The sequence below is a fragment of the Saccopteryx bilineata genome, chromosome 4 (genome assembly GCF_036850765.1).
Source record: "Saccopteryx bilineata isolate mSacBil1 chromosome 4, mSacBil1_pri_phased_curated, whole genome shotgun sequence".
Classification (NCBI taxonomy): Eukaryota; Metazoa; Chordata; class Mammalia; order Chiroptera; family Emballonuridae; genus Saccopteryx; species Saccopteryx bilineata.
In genome coordinates, this window is record NC_089493.1 from 227,109,151 (window position 1) to 227,130,323 (window position 21,173).

A 21,173-nucleotide genomic window follows, 5' to 3' on the forward strand; every position below is an offset into this window, starting at 1 on the left:
TTATCGAATTTCACAAATAACTGCAAAAAGTGGTAAAAGCTATAATATTGGAGAAACTGTAATAATATACCCTCTATAAAAGAATTTATCTCAATTGTAATGCATCAGGATATACCTCAAATTTTAAAAACGTTGCCCCTAAGCGATAGCACAGTAAAGCAACAAATTGATGAAATGGCAGTTAATGTTGAAAACAAACTTATAAGTATTCTCCAAAACTCTTCATTTTCTATGCAATTGGATGAACCTACCATTGCAGATAATGATGCTTTATTGATGGCATATGTACACTATTTTGATGAAAACAATATAAGAAATGCTATTTGCAATAAATCTCATCACAGACACAAAAGAATTATCTATATTTAATACTGTGAGAACATACTTTACAAAAAATAATATTCCTTTGAATAATATAGTTGCATGTGCTACTGATGGAATACCATCAATGGTAGGTCGCTATCGTGGATTTGTTGCTTATTTGAAGCAGAAGTGCCAAATGTTTTATGTATTCATTGTGTGGTGCACAGACAACAGCTTGTAGGAAAACATTTAAGTACAAGTCTCCATTCATCATTAACTATAATAATTCGAGCCATAAACAAGATCAAATCCAATGCAAAGAATGATAGAATGTTTCGGCAGCTTTGCCAAGACAATAATGAAGATTTTATTAAGTTACTTTTGCACACAGAAGTTTGGTGGCTGTCAAAGGGTACATCTTTGGCTAGATTTGTAGCATTATATGATAGTGTCATACAATTTTTTGAAAGTAATAATGAGACCAATCTATGTCAACAGTTAAAAACAGTAAAGAATGATGCCTTTTACTTGGCAGATATTTTCAAGAGATTTAACGATGTCAATTTGCAGCTTCAAGGAGCTAATAAAACTCTTATTGGTTGCCAAAGTATTGTGCTATTATTTATTGACAAACTTGAACTACTTTGTCATAATCTATTGAATAATTTCATCAGTTTCCTCAATTATCATCTATAAAAGATGATGTAACTCCAGAGGATATTGACAGATTCAGTAGCCACCTCAACAAACTTAAATTGGACATGGAAAAACGATTTGAAGATATTTTGAAATTGAAAGTATATGACTGGATGAAAAAAATCCTTTTACTGCAAATATTGAAGAGGCTGATAAAACTTGCCAAGAACAACTGTTAGAAATTAGATATGATGAAGAAAGTAAACATAAATTCAACAATTTGGATATGAAAACCTATGGCAAAATAAAAAAAATGCCGGTCTTATATTCAAATATGTGGAAAATGGTATTCAGTTTATTGAATCCATTTCTCTACCTCATATCTTGTGGAATCAGGAGTTAGTGCTGTTAATCATATTATGACAAAAGAAAGAAACCACCTGAGTATTTCTGAAAGGGGAGACCTTCGTTTGTTCCTCAGAAAAATTGAACCAGATATTCAATATTTAGTTTCCCAGCATCAGCCTCAGGGACCCTACTAATAATTCAATTAACTAATGTAATTTCTATGTATGCAAAGTATAAATAAAAAGATAGATTTAACTATAGTAAGTTGTTTTATATTTATTCTGCCATACTTAGCAAAAATCCGACATAAAGTACTTGGCAAGTAATTATTATTATATGCTTTAACTTGCTGTAACTCTGCTTTATAAATATTGTAAAGTGAAGTTACTTCCCTCCTTTATAAATCACCATTACTGTAGAACCGGTGGGTGGTTAGAAAATTTTACTACTAACAGAGATACAAAAATGGGCGGTAGGTATAAAAATGTTGACTACCCTTGTTCTAGATTATGATTTTACAACTGTAATACAGGATAGGCAAGTAACTTAGGCTACAATGTTTCAATTTACCCAAAATTCAGGTTACGTCACTGTCGTAGGAACGGAATGGTGTCATAACCCGAGACCCCCCTATTATATATATGACGCGTAAGTATTCTTTGGTGTATTCTAACATGAGCAATGGGAATTGTATGAATAGGTGAAAAGAACAGAAATAACTAGAGGGAAAGTGTCATAGATGAGCGCTGTCAAACAGGAGTACATTCATTTATCAAAAATGATGGAACACTGAAATTTATTTTTAAAGGTCATTGGTGGGGAAGGGTTAAGTCTGATTTTACATTTTAAGATTAGATACCTACTAGGTATCTAAATGGAGACAAGTTCAGGAACAGGTTGAAGCTTAAGATACTCACAGAAATGGAAAGAAGGAATTTACTAAAACTGTTGAGAGAAAAACGAAGAAATTAAGTCATAGGATAGCAATGCCACAGAAATCCCAGAAATTAAAAATACGGCAAGAGGCAAAACCTGAGCAAAGAAAGTAAGACCACACCTAGACTTTCATAGTATTACTGCAGAACACCAAAGACTAGGCAAAGATTCTAAAACAAGAGGGAAAAACAAGAGTGCCAGTTAAATTGCACTGCCCATTCCACACGCGGGAAACCCAATAGTAGCCTACAATAATGAAATTAGAGTGCAACCCATGTTTTCAGATAAAACGTGTATAATCAATGCAACCAATATCCGTAGCTCATTTAATAGAATCATTATGAGCTTTTTTTGTTTGTTTGTTTTGAAATTGTTTACACTTCTTTAATATTTAAATCGACTCAGATGTAGAGGACATGGAATTAAAATTATCTCATTCATTTGGGATTTTGAATTACCAATCCTGTTTCAAATGAAGGTTTGGGCATTTGTTTAAACAATAGGACAAGGTGGCTACAGTCTTTTAGGATAGAAAGTATGTCACATGAAGACCCACTGGAGAATTTATATTGATACTTGGAGAAATCTGGAAAGTATCTTTTTAATCCTACTGTACCAAATAATGACATCTTTCATTCTTTAATATAGCTACTATTTCCTACCCCTATGTCTCTATCTAGTCTCCAAAGATTTTCTGTAATAATATCAACCTAATTAAATTCTAAAAAAAAATTAACATAAAGCATTCTATAAAGCCACTCTGGTCATTGCCAAAAGAAAACATAATTCCAATTGAATTTTCTTTTAAATATTTAAAATATCTTGAAGTTAAGTAATCTGTTTGAGAGGCATCTATATTAATATGCTTAAATATATCAACTCAGAAATGTTTTAAAATTGTATTTTGCATTATTTGCTGAGTAATAAACTACTCCAAATTTTGACAACTAAGCCACATTACCAGTTCACCATTTCAGATGAAGTCTAAAAAAATCCCATAAAGATTAGTTGTTGTTCCAACACTCTCCCCCACAAAACTGTTATAAAGCTATGACATTTATGGTCCAACGATCATTTTCTAGTCTGCAACAGAGCCATATGGTGCAGTAAGATGTATGCCATTTATCTCTAGCGCATACTCTTGCTAAACTCAAGACAATGACGTGTAATTCAGCATAAAATCTATACATCCCTTTCATCAATTGACTACAAAAAAAAAACTATTACAAAAGGAACATCATCATATGTAACCTATTACTTTGTATACACCTGTAAAAGTTCTAATTTTACTAAGCCACTCACTCTGAAATTAATGAACGAATCATTCACTCGTTTTCCACAGCTTTCCAGTCTGAAAATTATTTTCTAACATATCCTAAACAAAAACTATTTTGTTTATAAGCAAACAGGCCATTGCTTTTAGTAAGAATCATTTATTGTAAAGTATTAAAGTGTAGGGCAAATTGGTACAGTACTATGCATAAGCTCTCTCTTGAAAAATTAAACACAAATGGATAAAAATGCAAAGCAAAATGAGCATGTAAAAGACAAAAATTAAGCATATTTAATAGAATGTTCCCTGTTATATCTATGTAGTAATGCTCCTCTCCATTGTGCTGTAATAAATTTATGGCTTATTCCTTTATGTAATTGCTGACTTCTTACAAATAATGAGCATATTTTCCATCAATTAATAAATGTTACAGTTTTAGATTTTTCATTTAACTCAGCTAATTATTTGACTGAAATATTCAACTAAATGCAGAATTGTTAAGAAAGTTAGAGTCCATTCCATTTTCTCAAAAAATGTAATACTGTTCTTTTATGAAATTTGTACAATAGGATATAATGCAAATATCCCAGCTACAAAGTGATCAGTTAAAAATGCCAACCCTGATGTTTTCCGTTAATATCATGACTTCATTAAGCATTACATATTTTTTATTCAATACTATCGTGTGGAATAATCATTTTATAGTAAATGTGGTAAAAAGTGAAAAAGCTTAAAAAATGTGTACCAGCACTAAATTGTTTTATCACTTTTATATTTAATTACAGATGAGCTACTTAAAAATTGAATTACTCTACATGTTATTTAATATACCAGGAAAAAAAATTTTTGTTTTGTACCCTTAATGTAAATTTTAGACCTAACTGGATAAAAATAATATTAAAAAATATATCTATGAACAAATTTCTGTATACTGCTTCCACAGCTAAATCAATGGGGCCACATTTAAGAATATTACTGAAATATATTTGTCAAAGTTCAGATTTAAATTTGTTACCTCATAACACACATCCAAGAATGTATGCTATATCTGAGTCAAAAATTCCTATGGAATATAACAAAATAAAAATCTGTGAATAAATATAAGGCATTCTAAAATATCTGCAGAAAACCAAAAAGAGTCCAACAAACATTTCTATGATCTAAATTTTAATTCATAGATTCATATAGTCTTTAAAATAGATTTAGTTGTAGTGCTACACATTAACTATATTAAACTGCTTACCAAAATATCCTTTTTCTGGCAGCTAAATGTTACTACTTAAAAAAAAAAATTAAGTGCTTGAGGGAATAAAAATGCAGCAGAAAATTACAGGAGCCCACATATCCTTTTTCTTAAATTTAATTTGTCATATATAAGGTTTTTATATACAATCAGTGTGCATTGTAACAGTTTATATTAAAAGTCAATCAAATTTATCTAAAATGTTACCTGGCTGCATAGCACATTTGACATTATTGCCCACATGAAAAGGGAAAACAAATGGATTTACAATAACTTTTGGCCATTTTGGATTCTGAAAGTGTTTATACACCTACCCTTTTAAACCAAATGCATCTGAAAATAATGTTTCCAGAGCATGCAGTTTAGATTTTACATATTATCTCACCATTTTATTACTACAAACACATTAAACCCTGCCAAAGAAATAATAAAAAAAAGAAAAAGGAAAGAAACGTGTCTAATAAAATAGTCAATATAAAAGGAGGACTAATGGAATTAAGTGGCCCCTTTCCCCATTTTTTACATTCTAACCAATGATTCCATCAAGACAAATCATTAAAAAATGTTATTACACTGAATTTTTTTTTTAAATGATAAGAAGGCCTGAGTTGGTAGGGAAAGGAACAGTCAAAAAAAGCCTGAGAAAGGGAAAGAAGTAAGGAAAGCTCATTTAATCTATTTACAATAATTTACAGTCAACTTTTTCTGTGTATGTAAAAAGGCATAATAATAGATCACAAACAGGAAGTTCCTGGCTATTTTACATATATAAGTACAGAATTTAAATATTCAAGCTTGTGATGAAAAGCGGCAAGGTGGTCGCAGTGTACAATGTAAACAAGTAGCTTTGGAAAGTGAACAAAATCCTTGAGTGTTTTTTCTTTATTAAGAAAAGAACTCTCTTTCATTCCTTCCTGAAACATGATCACAGGTCAGAGTAAAGTTCATATACAAACATAATTTAAATGGAGGTCAGTCTAAAATCACTGACTTAAAAACAGTTTTATCCAGCCTATATGGAAGGGCAGTGTTGAGGTCCCTGTAATAGTAAACATTTTCCATTTCTTTAAAAAAGAAAAAAAAAGTACTACAATATTTGTAGTACAGTGCAGCATAATCCTTAAATATAAAAATATTTTCTCTTCTGTTGGGATAATAGACCTTGCATCCTGGAAAGAAGTAACAATACTGCTACTGATAGAAGATCTGTTTATATCTTTCAAGTCATGTAAGGCAATTACTGTGTTGGTTTATGATGTATGGCTAAAAGAAAAGTCCAAAAAGACAAAATATCAGTCTTCGTTATGTTTTCCGACTATTCCAGGTAGGCTCAGGGGTACTTTTGTGTTCAACTGAGTGTTCAAATGGAGATCGGGATCCATAAGGAGACCTCTGCTCTAGTGGTGATCTAGGCCCACTACTGGAAGCTCTGTGGTCCATCTGCCAATCTGAGTGATACCTATAATCCCTGGAAGATTTATGATGTGTATAGTCAGAACTTGACCGATGATCTGAATGTAACCGATGATCTGAATGAGAGCGATGATCTGAATGAGATCTATCTTTTAAACTTCCTTCCAAATTTGACCTGTGATCTCTACTTCTGTGATCATCCAGTTTTCTGTGTTTCTCTCTATCACTGTAATATCTATCAAAAGAGAAATCAGGAATTTTAGTTAAATTAATAATGCAAATTAAATGTTTCCAAATAAATAACATCTTATTTAAAATAAAACAAAAAATATTTTAAAGCTATACTTTTAATTGTATAAAAGTTTAGTGTTTCACTACAAAACTTCATAAACTTAAAAATTACAAAAAATACCCCTGCATGCCCTTGAAAAACTATTTGACTCATAAAACTAAAGTGAAAGAGACTGACCACCTCAGCATCTAATTTCACATGCTCATTTTATATTGGTTGCTATTTTTTTTAATGCATCATTTATATGAATGCATCTTAATTATCTGGAAGCTGGGATTAAGATAACTACAACTACCTAGAATACACTTGAAATTAGAGCCTTTTTATAAGCCTGTAAGCAGAAAAAATTGTAAAAACCTCTAAAATGCAGTCTTTGAAGTAATTTGTAAAAGAGAATTTTCATTAGTTTGATGATGCCTTTTAAAAGCTTTCCTGAAGTTTGATTAATTATATAGTAACACCTGACATAAGTCATTATTGCAATGCTCCATAGATAAATGTGCCGGTTTGCTAAAAAATAATTATGGCAGTTTAATAAAAAGACATCTCTAAAATGCTTGCCCTTTCAAACAAAATACACTGAACATAATTTGATGTTTTTTGGTTCATGAAGGGTTCTTATAAATAATATAAATTATTTCTATAGGCTACTACTTATAGTATGTGAAGTTACTACTACAAATAATGGCTTTTTCTTTTCATTTTGTGCCATTTTCTAATTTTAAAAGCCATTCTGTAATTGTTGTATTTATAATGTTACAGTGCTCCACACAGAGAAAAAATTATTGCAGCGAGCACAATGAAAATACAAAGACCATCCACTGGTTTCTTTATTTCTCCTCTTTTATACTCCTATTCATTTTTATTTTGCTTTTAGTAGTGATTATTAACAAATGAAAATATTCCTTTATCAAAAAAGAAATAAAATGTATTAAGTAGCCTGACTTGCAGTGGCGCAGTGGGTAAAAGTGTTGACCTGGAACGCTGAGGTCGCTGGTTCGAAACCCAGGGCGTCCCTGGTTAAGGCACATATGGGAGTTGATGATTTCTGCTCCTCCCCCCTTCTCTCTCTCTCTCTCTGTCTCCTCTATCTAAAAAAATGAATAAATAAAATCTAAAAAAAAAAATCTGTGCTTTAAAAAAAAAAGTATTAGTTATTGTATTTAGTATTCAAAAAAGAAACAAAAACACAAAACCCAAAACAAAGAAAACATCCCAATTTCAAGACTATCCCAGATGCTGTGATTAAATTTAACTGCAATAAGGTATTTTCATATAAACTTTCCCCCACTGAGTTTTCTTTTAATGGAATGGAATAAAGAATCCCCTCCATCAAATTTCAGCCATATTCCATCAAGCTTTTATTTTACCCTATTATATTTTGAAGAGTTTTTGAGCCAATATTCTCCAAAATCAACATTGAATCCTATGATATAATTACAGAACTGCCTACACTTTCTTCTCTATTGCACTTTGATCTTAAATTTAGAATTAAAAAAAATTTATAAAGTTCTTAATATTAATAAAAACTACTAGAATTCTTGTTTTTCTTATTTATAAGTAAACACCTTTACTTCACAATAAGACTTGCTTATTTGTTTGAAGTGGCTAATAATATCAAGCATAGTAAAAAAAAATTAAAAAGAGAAAGACATGAATAAGCAAAACTTAAAAAGTACTTGTCAGATATACCTGCTGTCTTGCTTGTAGTGATCCCAATCACGATGATCTTTACCATTACTAAAGGAAGAATAGGGTCTTTTCCTAGAGTTACTCTTTTTGTAAGCATCTCCCTGATGGCGGTCTTTATGATGATCATGATACTGAGATAAGTGTCTATCAGAAGAATAACTGTCCCTGCTGCTATCATCATGATTTGTATTCTCTTTTAATCTTTCCACATCTGTTAGAGATAGAGAAAAAACCCTAACTTTGTTAATAACTTCAAAAAAAGTAATTTTTAAATTTATTTCCAAAAACAACTAGTAAGACTGACTTACCTGGATTTCTAATCACTTGAGTATTCAAGTTGCTGTTCTGGTCATTATTTTGCTAAAATAAATGCACATATGTAAGAATATTTTAAGTAGCAATCAAAACCATTACAAACCAGAAGAAAAACTCTAAAAAGAGAATCCTGAGGCTGAAAGAAGTCCTTGTATAAGATATCAGAATGTAGGTCCTGGCTGGCTAGCTCAGTGGTAGAGCGCTGGCCAGTGTGTGGAAGTCTCAGGTTTGATTCCCAGCCAGGGCACATAGAAGCACCCATCTGCTTCTCTACCTTTCCCCCTCTCTTTTTTTTCTCTCTCTCTCTTCCCCTTCCACAGCTAAGGCTCCACTGGAGCAAAGCTGGCCCGGGCACTGAGGATGGCTCCATGGCCTCTGCCTCAGGCACTAGAATGGCTCTGGTTGCAACACAGCAACGTCCCACATGGGCAGAGCATCGCCCCCTTGTGGGCTTGTCGGGTGGATCCTGGTCGGGCAAAAATACAAAAAAAAAAAAGGTATCAGAATGTATACACATAGCATTTGCAGATATCTTTGTTAAAAAAATAAACTATTTGTCTCATGACATTAAAAAATTTGACTTGAAACCATTCTAGACTTAACAGAAAAGCTGCAAAAATAATACCAGAGTTCCCATATACCTTTCTTCCAGCTTCTTCTAATATTAGTATCTTATAGAACCATGGTATAATGAGCAAAACTAAGTCATTAATTTTGGAACAGCACTAATTAACTGAACTGAACTACATACTTCATTCAGGATTTCATATTTTCCCACTAAGATCTTTTTCTGCTCCAGCATCCAATCTGGAATTCCATGTAACACTCAGTTTTCATGACTAACTTAGTTTCCTTCAATGTGAGATGGCTCAGTTATTTCTTACCCCCCATAATCTCAATACTTTTGAAGAGTACTAGACAGTTATTGTGTAGAACATCTCTCAATTATGGTTTGTCTGATACTTTCTCATGATCTGACTGAGGTTATATAAACCACACAAGTGATGTACTGTTCACAGTACATCTTATCTAGAGGTTCATGATGTAGATATATCTTATTACACTGGTGATGTCAAACTTGATTGCTTATTTATGGTGGTGTCAGGCAGGTTTCTCTTCTAACAGCTACTGTTTCTCTTGGTAATTAATAAGCATCTTGGAAGAGGTAAACTTTTAGACTATGCTAATATCTTGCTTTTTGTTCACTAATTTTAGCTTCCTTTGGAAGATCTTACCTGCAAAAAATTTTATTGTGGTACCCTAATGGGAATTCTCTATTTTCCTCATTCTTTCTACATTTATTAATTGAATTCTTCCCTAAGAAAGAATGTCTCAGTTTTAATAACAAAAAGAAAAAAAGGTGCATTAATTTACCTGAGATTCCTGCCGTTTTTTAATAGCATGCTTATATAACTTATGTAATTTTCTTGCATCAAATTCAGTAAACTTAGATACAAAAATCCACAGGTTTCTAGAAGAAAAGGCAAATTAGTCTGGTGGAAAATATTTAACTTTTTAATAATTCCCCCTACACAGAAACACATACTTTGCCTCCATAGACTAAAGTATAAGAGTATTTTTAGTGTTTTTTTTAAACTTCATATATGGATAATACTATTAAATGAAATTAAACATTGTTTTACTTTCCTTCCAAATCCTTTTAATTTGTAAGTTTTGAAGTGAAAAGTAGTAATCAATCCTAATTTGAAACCAGAGATGTAAATTTACAAATCAAGAAGGAACTCATAATATGATTCAGATTGGGCATAAAAGGAATAAGCTATGTTATTACTCTGAGCAAATATACCATCAGATCATATAAGCTTGTGAAAGGATCCTAAATAATGCATTAAAAAACAATTGTCATTTTATAATTGTGATGTAATGGTCATGAGAGTTAACATGGCCAGACACTGTAAACCAGACAGCATGATGTCTTTAGGCCTCTCTTCCCATCCCAGGGTGAGAACTAGTAATTGATCATAGTACTCTTTTAAAATAAATTCAGATGCAGCCTGTGAATACTTCTCTACACAGCCTCCTCAACAGCCACTCACAATCAGTGACACTTAAGTTAAAATCTATGTTATCACTGAAATAGTAATGTTCACATATTCACAGTTTTTTCTTAAATGTTTTTCAGTAGGTATTTTAAAGTATGGTTTTGAATCTTGCTTATATAAACAGGGTAGAGAAATTACTAATAATGAAGTTTAGCAGACTACCCAACATCAACATCTTTAACGTTGATCAATTTTAGAAATTAAAAATATAATAATAAACCTGTTTGTATGAATAAGGTAAGGAGGCTAAGTAACTTGCCTAAACTTATATAGCTAAGTAAGGCCAGAAGACAGGGATAAGTAAGTCCCTTTCTAAGGTAATCCCAAACCTTTTGATTTTGAACACTGACACAGGAATAGCTAGTAGACTACTAAAAAATTGCTAGATGTTAAGAGTAAATTTTGTAGTGCATAAATCTGTGAGTTATAATTTTACAAAAACAAGACTATAAAAAATGCACTGTAATTTGAACTATCATGCATATCCTCATACTTAATGTACATGTATATATATGCATAATACTCTCAAAATTTGCTTCTATAATGATACTTCATAGCCCATAAAAGTGGAGTATTGAAATAAACTGCAGTATATTAAGGCATCAAGACTAATATCATCAGGCTATTTTAAACTAATGAGACACTTGCACAACACAGATGCATAGATTATTTTATTTCTTAATTTTTTTCAACCTCATGAAAATTTTCAAACATACAAAGACAAAAGAATTTTATAATAATCACCCACAGACCATTACCAAGATTCTATTATGAACGGTTTACTATGCTTGCTCTCTGACATATTCCATGCATCAATCCCTTCAATCCATGTAATTTGTTTTCATTTCAAAGAAAAATAGGTATTAGTATTTTCCCCCTTCAGCATATATAGTACTGACTACTCAATACATCTTTATTTTATTTTAAAAATAAAATATCCATACAATAAAATGCACAATTTTTAAGTTTACACTTGCTGGGTTCTGCAAATTAATATATTATATACCCTATTGAGAAAGTTCTGTTTTGCCTTTTCACAATGTCTAAGTTCTTTTACCAATGGAGAGTTTAATGACAATGGGGTAAGAAAGAAATGGTCCAAAAAATTGAGAAACACTCCCTAGACTAAATTACCATGTAAGCGATCAGGGAAGTCAAGGTAGTTAAAACAAAAGGGTAAGTTGCCCAGCCAGGTAAAAAGAGGGCTCAAACCTTTGGAAGTAAAGACAAACATGAAGAAGGAAGTCTCCTGACTGCTGGTCTCTTTAGAGGTTTTCTTCCCCCACCCCCTTTCCTAATAAGCTACATCTGAAATAGCAAATTATGTATTAGTTGCTATGTAATTTCAAGATGTTTATTTCTAATTTTTCTAGCAAGTAAAATAGATTTTTTCCCTCTTTACAACTTCAAAACTCTAAACTTTAATTAATTATAAGGATTTAAAAACTGGTATATAGTACATGAGTGAAATATTTTTAGATAGACACCAAGCTCTTTTACATTAAAAAGTAGGAAAGACACCAAGCTCTTTTATATTAAAAAGTAGGGAAGACATTTAATATACCCTTTAAATTAACCAAATTTAGCATTAATAACAATTCGTTGCATTGCCTTTATTTCCCTAATTTTATCTCAAATAAGGGACAATCAAGAACATGTTTGACAGAGAAAATTTAACTTTGCATCTTGAATGTAAAAAGATAAATTCCCATGTAAGCCTAATATGTATAACTGAACTTTACTGTATTCCTGTTCTATGGCTCTGAGCTTTCGGAATCATCAAACAGGTTAAAGAACTTGAAAAGGATGAAATAATTGTTTTATGGTATTTAAGGAAAAGCATTAAAACTCCAGTCAGTATATATATTCCAACCAAAAATAAAATGTTAAGCCAGAATATATGAGTACAGTACTTTAGAATTATTGTCTCCCATTCTCTTAATATATCTTATTATTATTCAGTAAGTGGAAAATGTGTAGTCCCTCACAATTTACAAAGGGCTTCAAATACAGATGTTATCATTTCACAGATGATAATACCCAGGGGCTCAAAGAGATACTGGTAACTGTTCAAGGTCACAGAGCCCAAAATTAGCCAAGAGGGGAATGAGCGCACATCTTCTGATGCCAGCTTTAGTGATTATTCCATGGCATTACAGGCACATGACTTCAGGCCATTATTATTGTTCATGTATGCCTTTAGTTTCTTTTTTTTTTTAATTTTTTTATTTTATTTATTCATTTTTAGAGAGGAGAGAGAGAGAGGGAGAGGGAGAGGGAGGGACGGAGGGAGGGAGAGAGAGAGAGAGAGAGAGAGAGAAGGGGGGAGGAGCTGGAAGCATCAACTCCCATATGTGCCTTGACCAGGCAAGCCCAGGTTTCGAACCGGCGACCTCAGCATTTCCAGGTTGACACTTAATCCACTGCGCCACCACAGGTCAGGCTGCCTTTATTTTCTTTAAACATGATAGCATAGTTTTAACTGTCAAAGCCTAATGACCACAATCAACTTCCTATCTCTTCTCTCTAAAATGGATCCTAATTGAATTGAAGGAGAAAAGGAACAAGTATGGATTTTTTTTTTAAGTTTAGAGTAATCATAATCACTCCTCTAGAAATATGTTATTACAGTTTTTTGTTCTGATGTGTGTGGCTGCACCGCTTATACCAAAGAAATCAGAGAACCAATAAACTCATATCAGGGACTGGTCTGTGTTCATCTTAATTTTTTCCCTAACTTGTGTAGTAGTTTGGTTTGACAGTGATCTGGATATGGTAATCATTAAGTGATTCGTACAATATTATTGCAGTTAACTTTTACAATTGCTATTGCTTCTAAAATAAAATGGAAAATAGAATTCTGCATTTTACATTGCTTGAGGATATCAATTTTACAAGGCTTCACACTCATACTCAAAAGATAAATTCCTAAGTATATATGTAACAATAAATTTGGCACACCAATTTCTCAAGATACTACTGAGAATAATTTGAACTGTGATGATTTTAAAAAATAAAAAACAATCTGAATTTTAATGAAATAGCCTTCATTACTTCTTATTTAAAGGCAGAAATACCAACTGCAATTATCATGATGCATAATTAAGTGATCACTCATTAATTAAATAAAGCTTTAAAGGAAAAATAATCAAAACAATCATCCTCAAATTACCTTTCTACACTGTTACTAAATTTCAAAAGTAGACAAATGAAATATAAGAGACAAATAGATGATTATATAACCACAAATTTAACACTTCTTGAAGATACATCACTTACTTTCTCCACTGCTTGATTTGTTCAGGATTTGTATACTCTTTCAGACATTCTGTGATATGGTCTCCAATTTTTATCAAACACTGTCTAGTATGCTCTAGTTGTTCTCTTTCTGAAAGGCCTTTCTCAGGCCTATCGAGCTGTTTCAAAGCTGCTTTGACAGGCCTCATTCTTTCTTTACACTTTAAAAGGGGAAAATAGTAACATAAATACATGTATTAAAAATAAACTCAACAAAGATACTCTTTTAATGATGTTTACATGAGTAAATAATAGCATTGTATGATACTAAAATAAGCATTAAACCTCACCTCACAGCTCTTAAATATCAGGGGGTTCCCACCACAGATTCTCTTTGGAAAGCACATTAGCATTTAAAATCAGTCTTATTGTATATGTAAAAACTTAGGACTTTACTTACCTTTGTAAAAATGGTACTTTGTACATTGTAGCACACTATTCTAAGCAGTCTTAAACACAGAATGTTAAAAGATAAAAAAGTATTTCAGAGTATAACAATATCCTATATTCACTATATAAGAGAATGTAAAAATTAAGAATCTTTACATAATAAATATACTGGCAAAGCTATTAAAATCAAAATAGCTGTAAGTATAAATTGTCTAGTCTTCTAAACCTTTGGACAAAACAAAGCTAATGATGAATTTTGTTACTATCATATTTTGGTGGTCATGGAATTTGTGGTGAGAAACCAACCTTTTCCTTGGCCTACATCACTGGCATGCTAACAAAGGAACAACACATTGAAAATTGTATGATTCAGCTAAATTCCAATTGGTGAAATAACTATTACCTATACCAAAACCAGATTAAAAATATTACTAATAAAGCAAATTAAAGATAATTTCCTCCCTTCTTTTCCAAGATAGAGGAGGGGAGATAGAGAGACAGGCTCCTTCCTACATGTGCCCTGACTGGAATCTACCCGGCAACCCCCTTTTGGGGCCAATACTCTACCCATCTGGGGCCATGCTCCCAACTGAGCTATTTTTAGAACCTGAGGCGAAGGCTCCACAGCCATACTCAGCACCTGGGGCCACCTGGGGCTGATGCACACGAATCAATCAAGCAATGGCTACCGAAAAGGGGATGAGGAGTGGAGAAGCAGATGGTCACTTCTCAGGTGTGCCCTGGCTGGGAATTGAACCTGAAACATCCACATGGTGGCCAATGTCACTGACTCAAGCAGCCAGGGATGAGACAATTTTTATTTACAGATGTAAGTGCAAAACAGTATTAAAATTAATAATTATACTCATGAGTAGCAAGATTTGTTATTCCAGGGATGTTAAGGATGAACTAACTACAGACAACATATTTAGCTGACCTATTACATTTATTTTAAAAAAGAAATCTTCACATCACTGCTGTAAAAAGGCCATTCTTACCATAAATTAAATGTCTATGCATATGTGGACTTGTTTCTGAGTCCTTTATTTTATTATTTTTACTTGTTCAAAATATTTGAGAAGTTTTCCATCTTTTGTCTGAAATAATTCAGATAGCATTAGGATTTTGTATTCTTTAGTTCAACTTAGGACTCGGGCAAGCCTGATACCCTTTTTTTATAAAGGGAAAATCTTTAACATCCTTTCTAATTTTTAGCATTACTCATACCTATTTTCTACATTGTCTGTTTCTTGTCAATTTTTGTAGTTTATAATCTACTAGAAAATGATTTATTCAACATATGTAAGCTGAGTGCACACTATGCTCGAAGCAATGTTTAGATTCAAGAAAGAGAGCAGTCAAGAACCTGCCCTTACGGAACCTGTACCCCAGGAGAAGAGCGCCAGTAACTAAACAGACATAGTGTGTTATGATGACAACTATAATAAAGAAAAACAAAGCAAAAAGGAGCAGGGAGCTTTCTACTTTATGTAAGATTTCAGAGAAAGGTAATGTTTGAGCAGACATCTAAAGAAAATGAAGGAGTAAGACATTTCGAGCAAGAACATATATCCTAAAACTTATCTGACACATTCAAGTGGACAGTATGAATGCATTGTGGCTGGAACAAAGCGTGTGAGGAATGTAGCAGGAGATGATAGGGAGTAAAGCAGGTGCTGTATTTTTTTTTACTATTATTATCCCCTGTAACGGTCATTATCACTCTTGCCACTATGTGAAGTACAAACTGAAACAGGAAAGGGTTTATGGTAAGATGAGAAGGGTAGCAGTGAGAACAACTATAAAGTTATTGAAATAATCCAGAAAAGAGACAGCTTGAACTAGTGTGGTAGAGCTAAGATTTGCTCACTGACTGAATGAGGTGGAGGAAAAAGGGAGCAATTGATGACTAAAATCTATGTTAAGGCCAAGGCCTGAAGATGGGAATTGGAACAATGACAACTAGTATTTGTAAAGCCTTTATTAGGTGCCAGAGGCAATGCATTGTTTTAAAAATGCAGCTCATCTGATTCTAACAATAGACCTTGACAAATAACTATTTATTTTAGCGAAGAAATTAAAACTTAAAATGAAATGACATCTGTTAAACCCAGGTCTGACCTCAAACTCCGTACTCTTTCTTAACTACTAAAGCGTAGTGATATTTAGAAAGCAAGTCAATTCAGACAAGAAAAATCAAGAAGTGTCAAATGAGGTAATGATGTCGAGCGAGAGAAAAACTGATAAAAGGCCAATAAATGTCTTAATAGTCAGAGCTATTCCCAAGTAAAATGTACAGTTGACCCTTGAACAATGCAGTGATTAGGGACACCCACCTAGCCAGAGTGCTATTTAAGTTGGCCTTCCACATCTGCAGAATCCCAGCTACCAGCTGACCAATGAACAACTTGAGTTTGAACTGCATAGGTGAAAAAAATCTGCATGTAAATGGACCTACATAGTTCAAACCAGCATTGTTCAAGGGTCAATTATATGTAGCAGTAAAACCTAACCATTCAAGCTAAGATAGTCTGGCTCCAGAGCCCATGTTTAGAACTATTACCTTCTTACTCCATAATGCAAGATGAATTATGAAGGTTAATGGAGAAGGTATGCACTGGGCACAACTGGCAATTTTGCATTTCAGTCGTTATATGAAGTTGGAAGACTAAGGAGGAGGAAATGTGGGCAAGGAAAAGATGCAAGAGGTACAGTTTCACTTGAGTCGGTAATGGAGTAGGCAGATTCAGGAAAGCAGTTCAAAGGTGTTTCATGTCTACACCTCAGAAAAGCAAAAGCATGCCATAAGCTCCTCCTCCCGCGCCCACCTAATACAGAGCAGGTAAAAAACAACAACAGACAATGGAAATGAGACTAGATTAAAATCTAGATCATAAACAGAAAGGTGAGCCTTAAAAAGGTGCTAAGAGGCCCTGGCCGGTTGGCTCAGCGGTAGAGCGTCTCGCCCCTGGTGGGCGTGCCGAGTGGATCCCGGTCTGGCGCATGCGGGAGTCTGACTGTCTCTCCCCATTTCCAGCTTAAGAAAAAAAAAAAAAAAAGGTGCTAAGAATTCCCAGCATGTGACCCCGAAGAAAAGATAAAAATGCAAGTCTAGAGATAAGATACACATTCAAATAAATAAGATGGAAGACAAGAGCAGGAAGAGCTTACTTCTAATGTCTCCAATATTTTCAGAGATTAGTGGTATGTCAACAGCAAAAAGTAAAAACAGTAAGAAAACTATGGTAGGACCTATTATATTTTAAAAACATGAAAAATATTTGAAGCTCTATTAGGACATGTCATGAAATCAGTTGGAAATAAATGGCCTCATTAATCAAAACTATCTAGTCCCAAAGTAGGAAAAAATGGGACAAGAAGGCAAGCTGGGGATCTAGAATGGCAAAGTAGGTTAACACAAATGTAATTTTAGAAGGTGAAAATTTCCATCTTTCTGAGTTATTGATTATTTATATCCAATAAATAAATCCACTTCTGAACCGACCAGAAGCGATTGGCACAAAATATTCAAAGTGATGATAAGCAAAGGACCTATAACCAAGGTTACTCTAACCAGCAAGGTTATGACTTAAAATGGAAAGAAAAAGAGCTTTCTAGACAAGAAAAAGCTGAAGAAGGGCATCATCACCAAACTAGTATTAAAGAAAATGTTAAAGGGGCTTCTTCAGCATCCCAGTCTGAAGCTTATCTACTGCGCCACTACCTGGTCAGAAAAGGGGCTTCTTTAAGGAATAAATAAGAAAATACTGCAAAGAAAAAAAATTCTCACTGACAAAGATGAACACATAAGAAAAGCAAAATCAACTAACAGTAAAGCTAGTACAAAGGTTAAAGGCAGGGGTCGGGAAACTTTTTGGCTGAAAGAGACATGAACGCTACATATTTTAAAATGTAATTCTGTGAGAGCCATACAACGACCCGTGTACGTTAGGCATTATCCAATAAAAATTTGGTGTTGTCCCAGAGGACAGCTGTGATTGGCTCCAGCCACACGCAACCATGAACATGAGCAGTAGGAAATGAATGGATTGTAATACATGAGAATGTTTTATATTTTTAATATTATTATTTTTTTAAATAAAGATTTGACTGCGAGCCAGATGCAGCCATCAAAAGAGCCACATCTGGCTTGCAAGCCATAGGTTCCCAACCCCTGGTTAAATGCAAAAACAGGAAGGTCATGTGTAATTACAATAGTAAATTAAGGAAGAGACACAAGTATACCTACACAAAAGAAGAAAAAAATAAAGACAAAAACATAAACATGGAAGGGCTGAGTAAAAATGGCAGTGATTATAAAATGTGATCCAAGTTAAGCGACCATACATTTAAAACTGACTGCTATAAATATAGCTGGGTATATATGAAGTTACGTGGTAAACACAAGTCAAAAGTCAATAGGAGATAAATAAAAAGTAAAGAAAAAGGAATCAAAACACAACACTATGGAAAATCGTCACCATACAAGAAAAATACAGCAAGAGGGTAAGAGCAGAGAACTAAAAAATCTGAAAATAATAAAATGGTAATAACTACATACCTATCAACAATTACTTCAAGTGTAAATGGATTAAATGTTCCAATCAAAAGAGGAATGGATAGGCCCTGGCTGGTTGGCTCAGCGGTAGAGCGTCAGCCTGGCGTGCATGGGACCCGGGTTCAATTCCCAGCCAGGGCACATGGGAGAAGCGCCCATTTGCTTCTCCACCCCGACCCCTCCTTCCTCTCTGTCTCTCTCTTCCCCTCCCGCAGCCAAGGCTCCATTGGAGCAAAAATGGCCTGGGCGCTGGGGATGGCTCCTTGGTCTCTGCCCCAGGCGCTAGAGTGGCTCTGGTCGCGGCAGAGCATCGCCCCTTGGTGGGCAGAGCATTGCCCCTGGTGGGCGTGCCGGGTGGATCCTGGTCGGGCGCATGTGGGAGTCTGTCTGACTGTCTCTCCCCGTTTCCAGCTTCAGAAAAATACAAAAAAAAAAAAAAAAGAGGAATGGATAAAGATGTGGTATAAATATGCAATGGAATATTACTTAACCATAAGAAAGAATGAAGTGTTACCATTTCCGACAGCATGGATGAACCTAGAGGGTACTGAGCTAAGTGAAATACCTAGGTTGGATAGAAAGACAAATACTGTATGATTTTACTTACATGTGCAATCTACAAAGAAAAAAAAGAAGAAGCAAGACAAAAGTAAACTCATTAATACAGAAAACAAACTGAGGGTTGTCAGATGGGAGGGGGTCTAGGGTACTGGATGAAAAAAGTGAAAGGATTAAGAAGTACAAATTAGCAGCTACAGTCCTGGGGATGTCAAGTACAGCTTATAAAATAGAATGAATAACATTGGTGTCAGGTAGGTACTAGACTTATTGGGAGAATCACTGCACATTATATAAATGTCTAACCACTATGCTGTACACCTGAAACTAATACAATACCGAATGCAACTATAATTGGAAAATAAAAATTTAAATAAACCCACTAAAGAAGACAAGATAGATTCTTCCTCACTTTGATGAAGAGCATGCAACCAGTATATTTTAGCCCAGTGTTACAAAAGTGTAGTCTATGAATCTGTACTAGTTGATGGGATAGGCACAGAAATTTTAGAAACTTTTATATCAACTTGACAAGAGCAACTTTTCCTACTGATTCTAGTAATAAAACATTGGGGCTTGAACTTTGAATATTTTTTTAAATTTTCACATTTTGTTTTTATTGTATTTTCCAAAATACTAAAAAAGAAGCTACTTCTTCACTGTAGATAAGAAGCACTGTTATAAAAGTTATAGGCTCAGGAACTGAAAGGTTTAACATTCTACAAATTCTACAGCTGGCAGGGAAAAGTTCACTCTAAGTAGTCTCTAATGCCTCTCCTTCATGTTTTTAATACATTGTTTTCCAAATTGCTTCTAAATTTAAGATACCTTACAAATACATTGTTTTTATCAACCTAAATTGCAGTACCAACAAATTCAAATACATTTCTAAATTAAAATAAAACTGAAACAATTTAAACACTATGTGAATTGTTACTAATAACTAGAAAACATACTTACAATGCTGAATGTTTTCTGATCCAGTTCTTCAGATTCTTCAGATATGGGAACTGGCTCACCACTTGCAGTGATATGAACAAAAGCATCTGACACTGAAGATTTCTTGGATCTTTCCTTGCTATCAGATTTGAATTCGCTCACCTGAAGAAAAAGCAAAAATAAAACAAAAACCAACAATAACAAAGGCAAGATGATTAACACTTCCAGAAAACAATTAGTATAGTCTACAATTGTTTATTCACACTTTAATAGTCTTATTTATTTTGTCTTTTCTGAATTTTATTTGAAGAAACCAAAAATAAAGCTATTCTGTAATGTTATCATATAGGTAAGGAATTTTAAAAAGGACTCAAACCTGTATTTTTTAGAGACATCCACATGTACTGAACTCAGTTACTGAGACTAATTTGGGCTGACAGGCAATTCTCCTAAAATGTAAGTAAGCCGATTGTGTAACTTTCTAAATTTTACATTATGATTTGCATACCTTTTCTTCCTTTATGTCTTTTTCTTTTTGCATAGCTTCTAGAGCTTCTTTTACTTTTTCTCTTTTTTCTTTAAAATTTTTTTCCTTTATATCTTTCTTATCCTCTTTTTCTTTTATCTCCCTTTCAAGTTCTCTTTTATTTTCCTTTTCTTTTGCTTCCCTCTTTTCTTCTGGTTCCTTCTTTATACAAACATCTGGCTCAGGTTTTTCTTCACTGTCTCTTTCTGTTTTAATTTTTTTATTTGGATGTTTCACAGAAGTGATCTCATCCTGGAAAGTGCAAGTATGGCCAATGCATTACTAACCAAATCTTGACAAAGATTAATTTCTTTTCTTTGTGTGACTATGGACTGCATGTATGTGGATTCTGAAAGAAATAGCCCAGAATCCCATTAAAATGATACATGCA

At 33.5% G+C, this 21,173-nt stretch overlaps 1 protein-coding gene across 2 annotated transcripts in view; it reads right to left on the minus strand.

Moving 5' to 3' along the window:
* Positions 1–3,535: 3,535 nt before the first annotated feature.
* Positions 3,536–21,173, minus strand: part of CHD1 (chromodomain helicase DNA binding protein 1) — a 96,511-nt gene continuing 78,873 nt past the window's right edge. The window contains exons 31-37 of one of the 2 annotated variants that reach the window (XM_066273890.1): positions 20,765–21,034; positions 20,278–20,418; positions 13,794–13,972; positions 9,826–9,922; positions 8,445–8,496; positions 8,137–8,347; positions 3,536–6,387 (exon numbers count right to left, since the gene is read on the minus strand). In XM_066273890.1, the coding sequence (XP_066129987.1) occupies positions 6,042–6,387; positions 8,137–8,347; positions 8,445–8,496; positions 9,826–9,922; positions 13,794–13,972; positions 20,278–20,418; positions 20,765–21,034 (1,296 nt within the window). In that variant the 3' untranslated portion in view covers positions 3,536–6,041. The remainder of the gene's footprint in view (positions 6,388–8,136; positions 8,348–8,444; positions 8,497–9,825; positions 9,923–13,793; positions 13,973–20,277; positions 20,419–20,764; positions 21,035–21,173) is intronic. The other variant, XM_066273891.1, reaches the window with a different exon arrangement.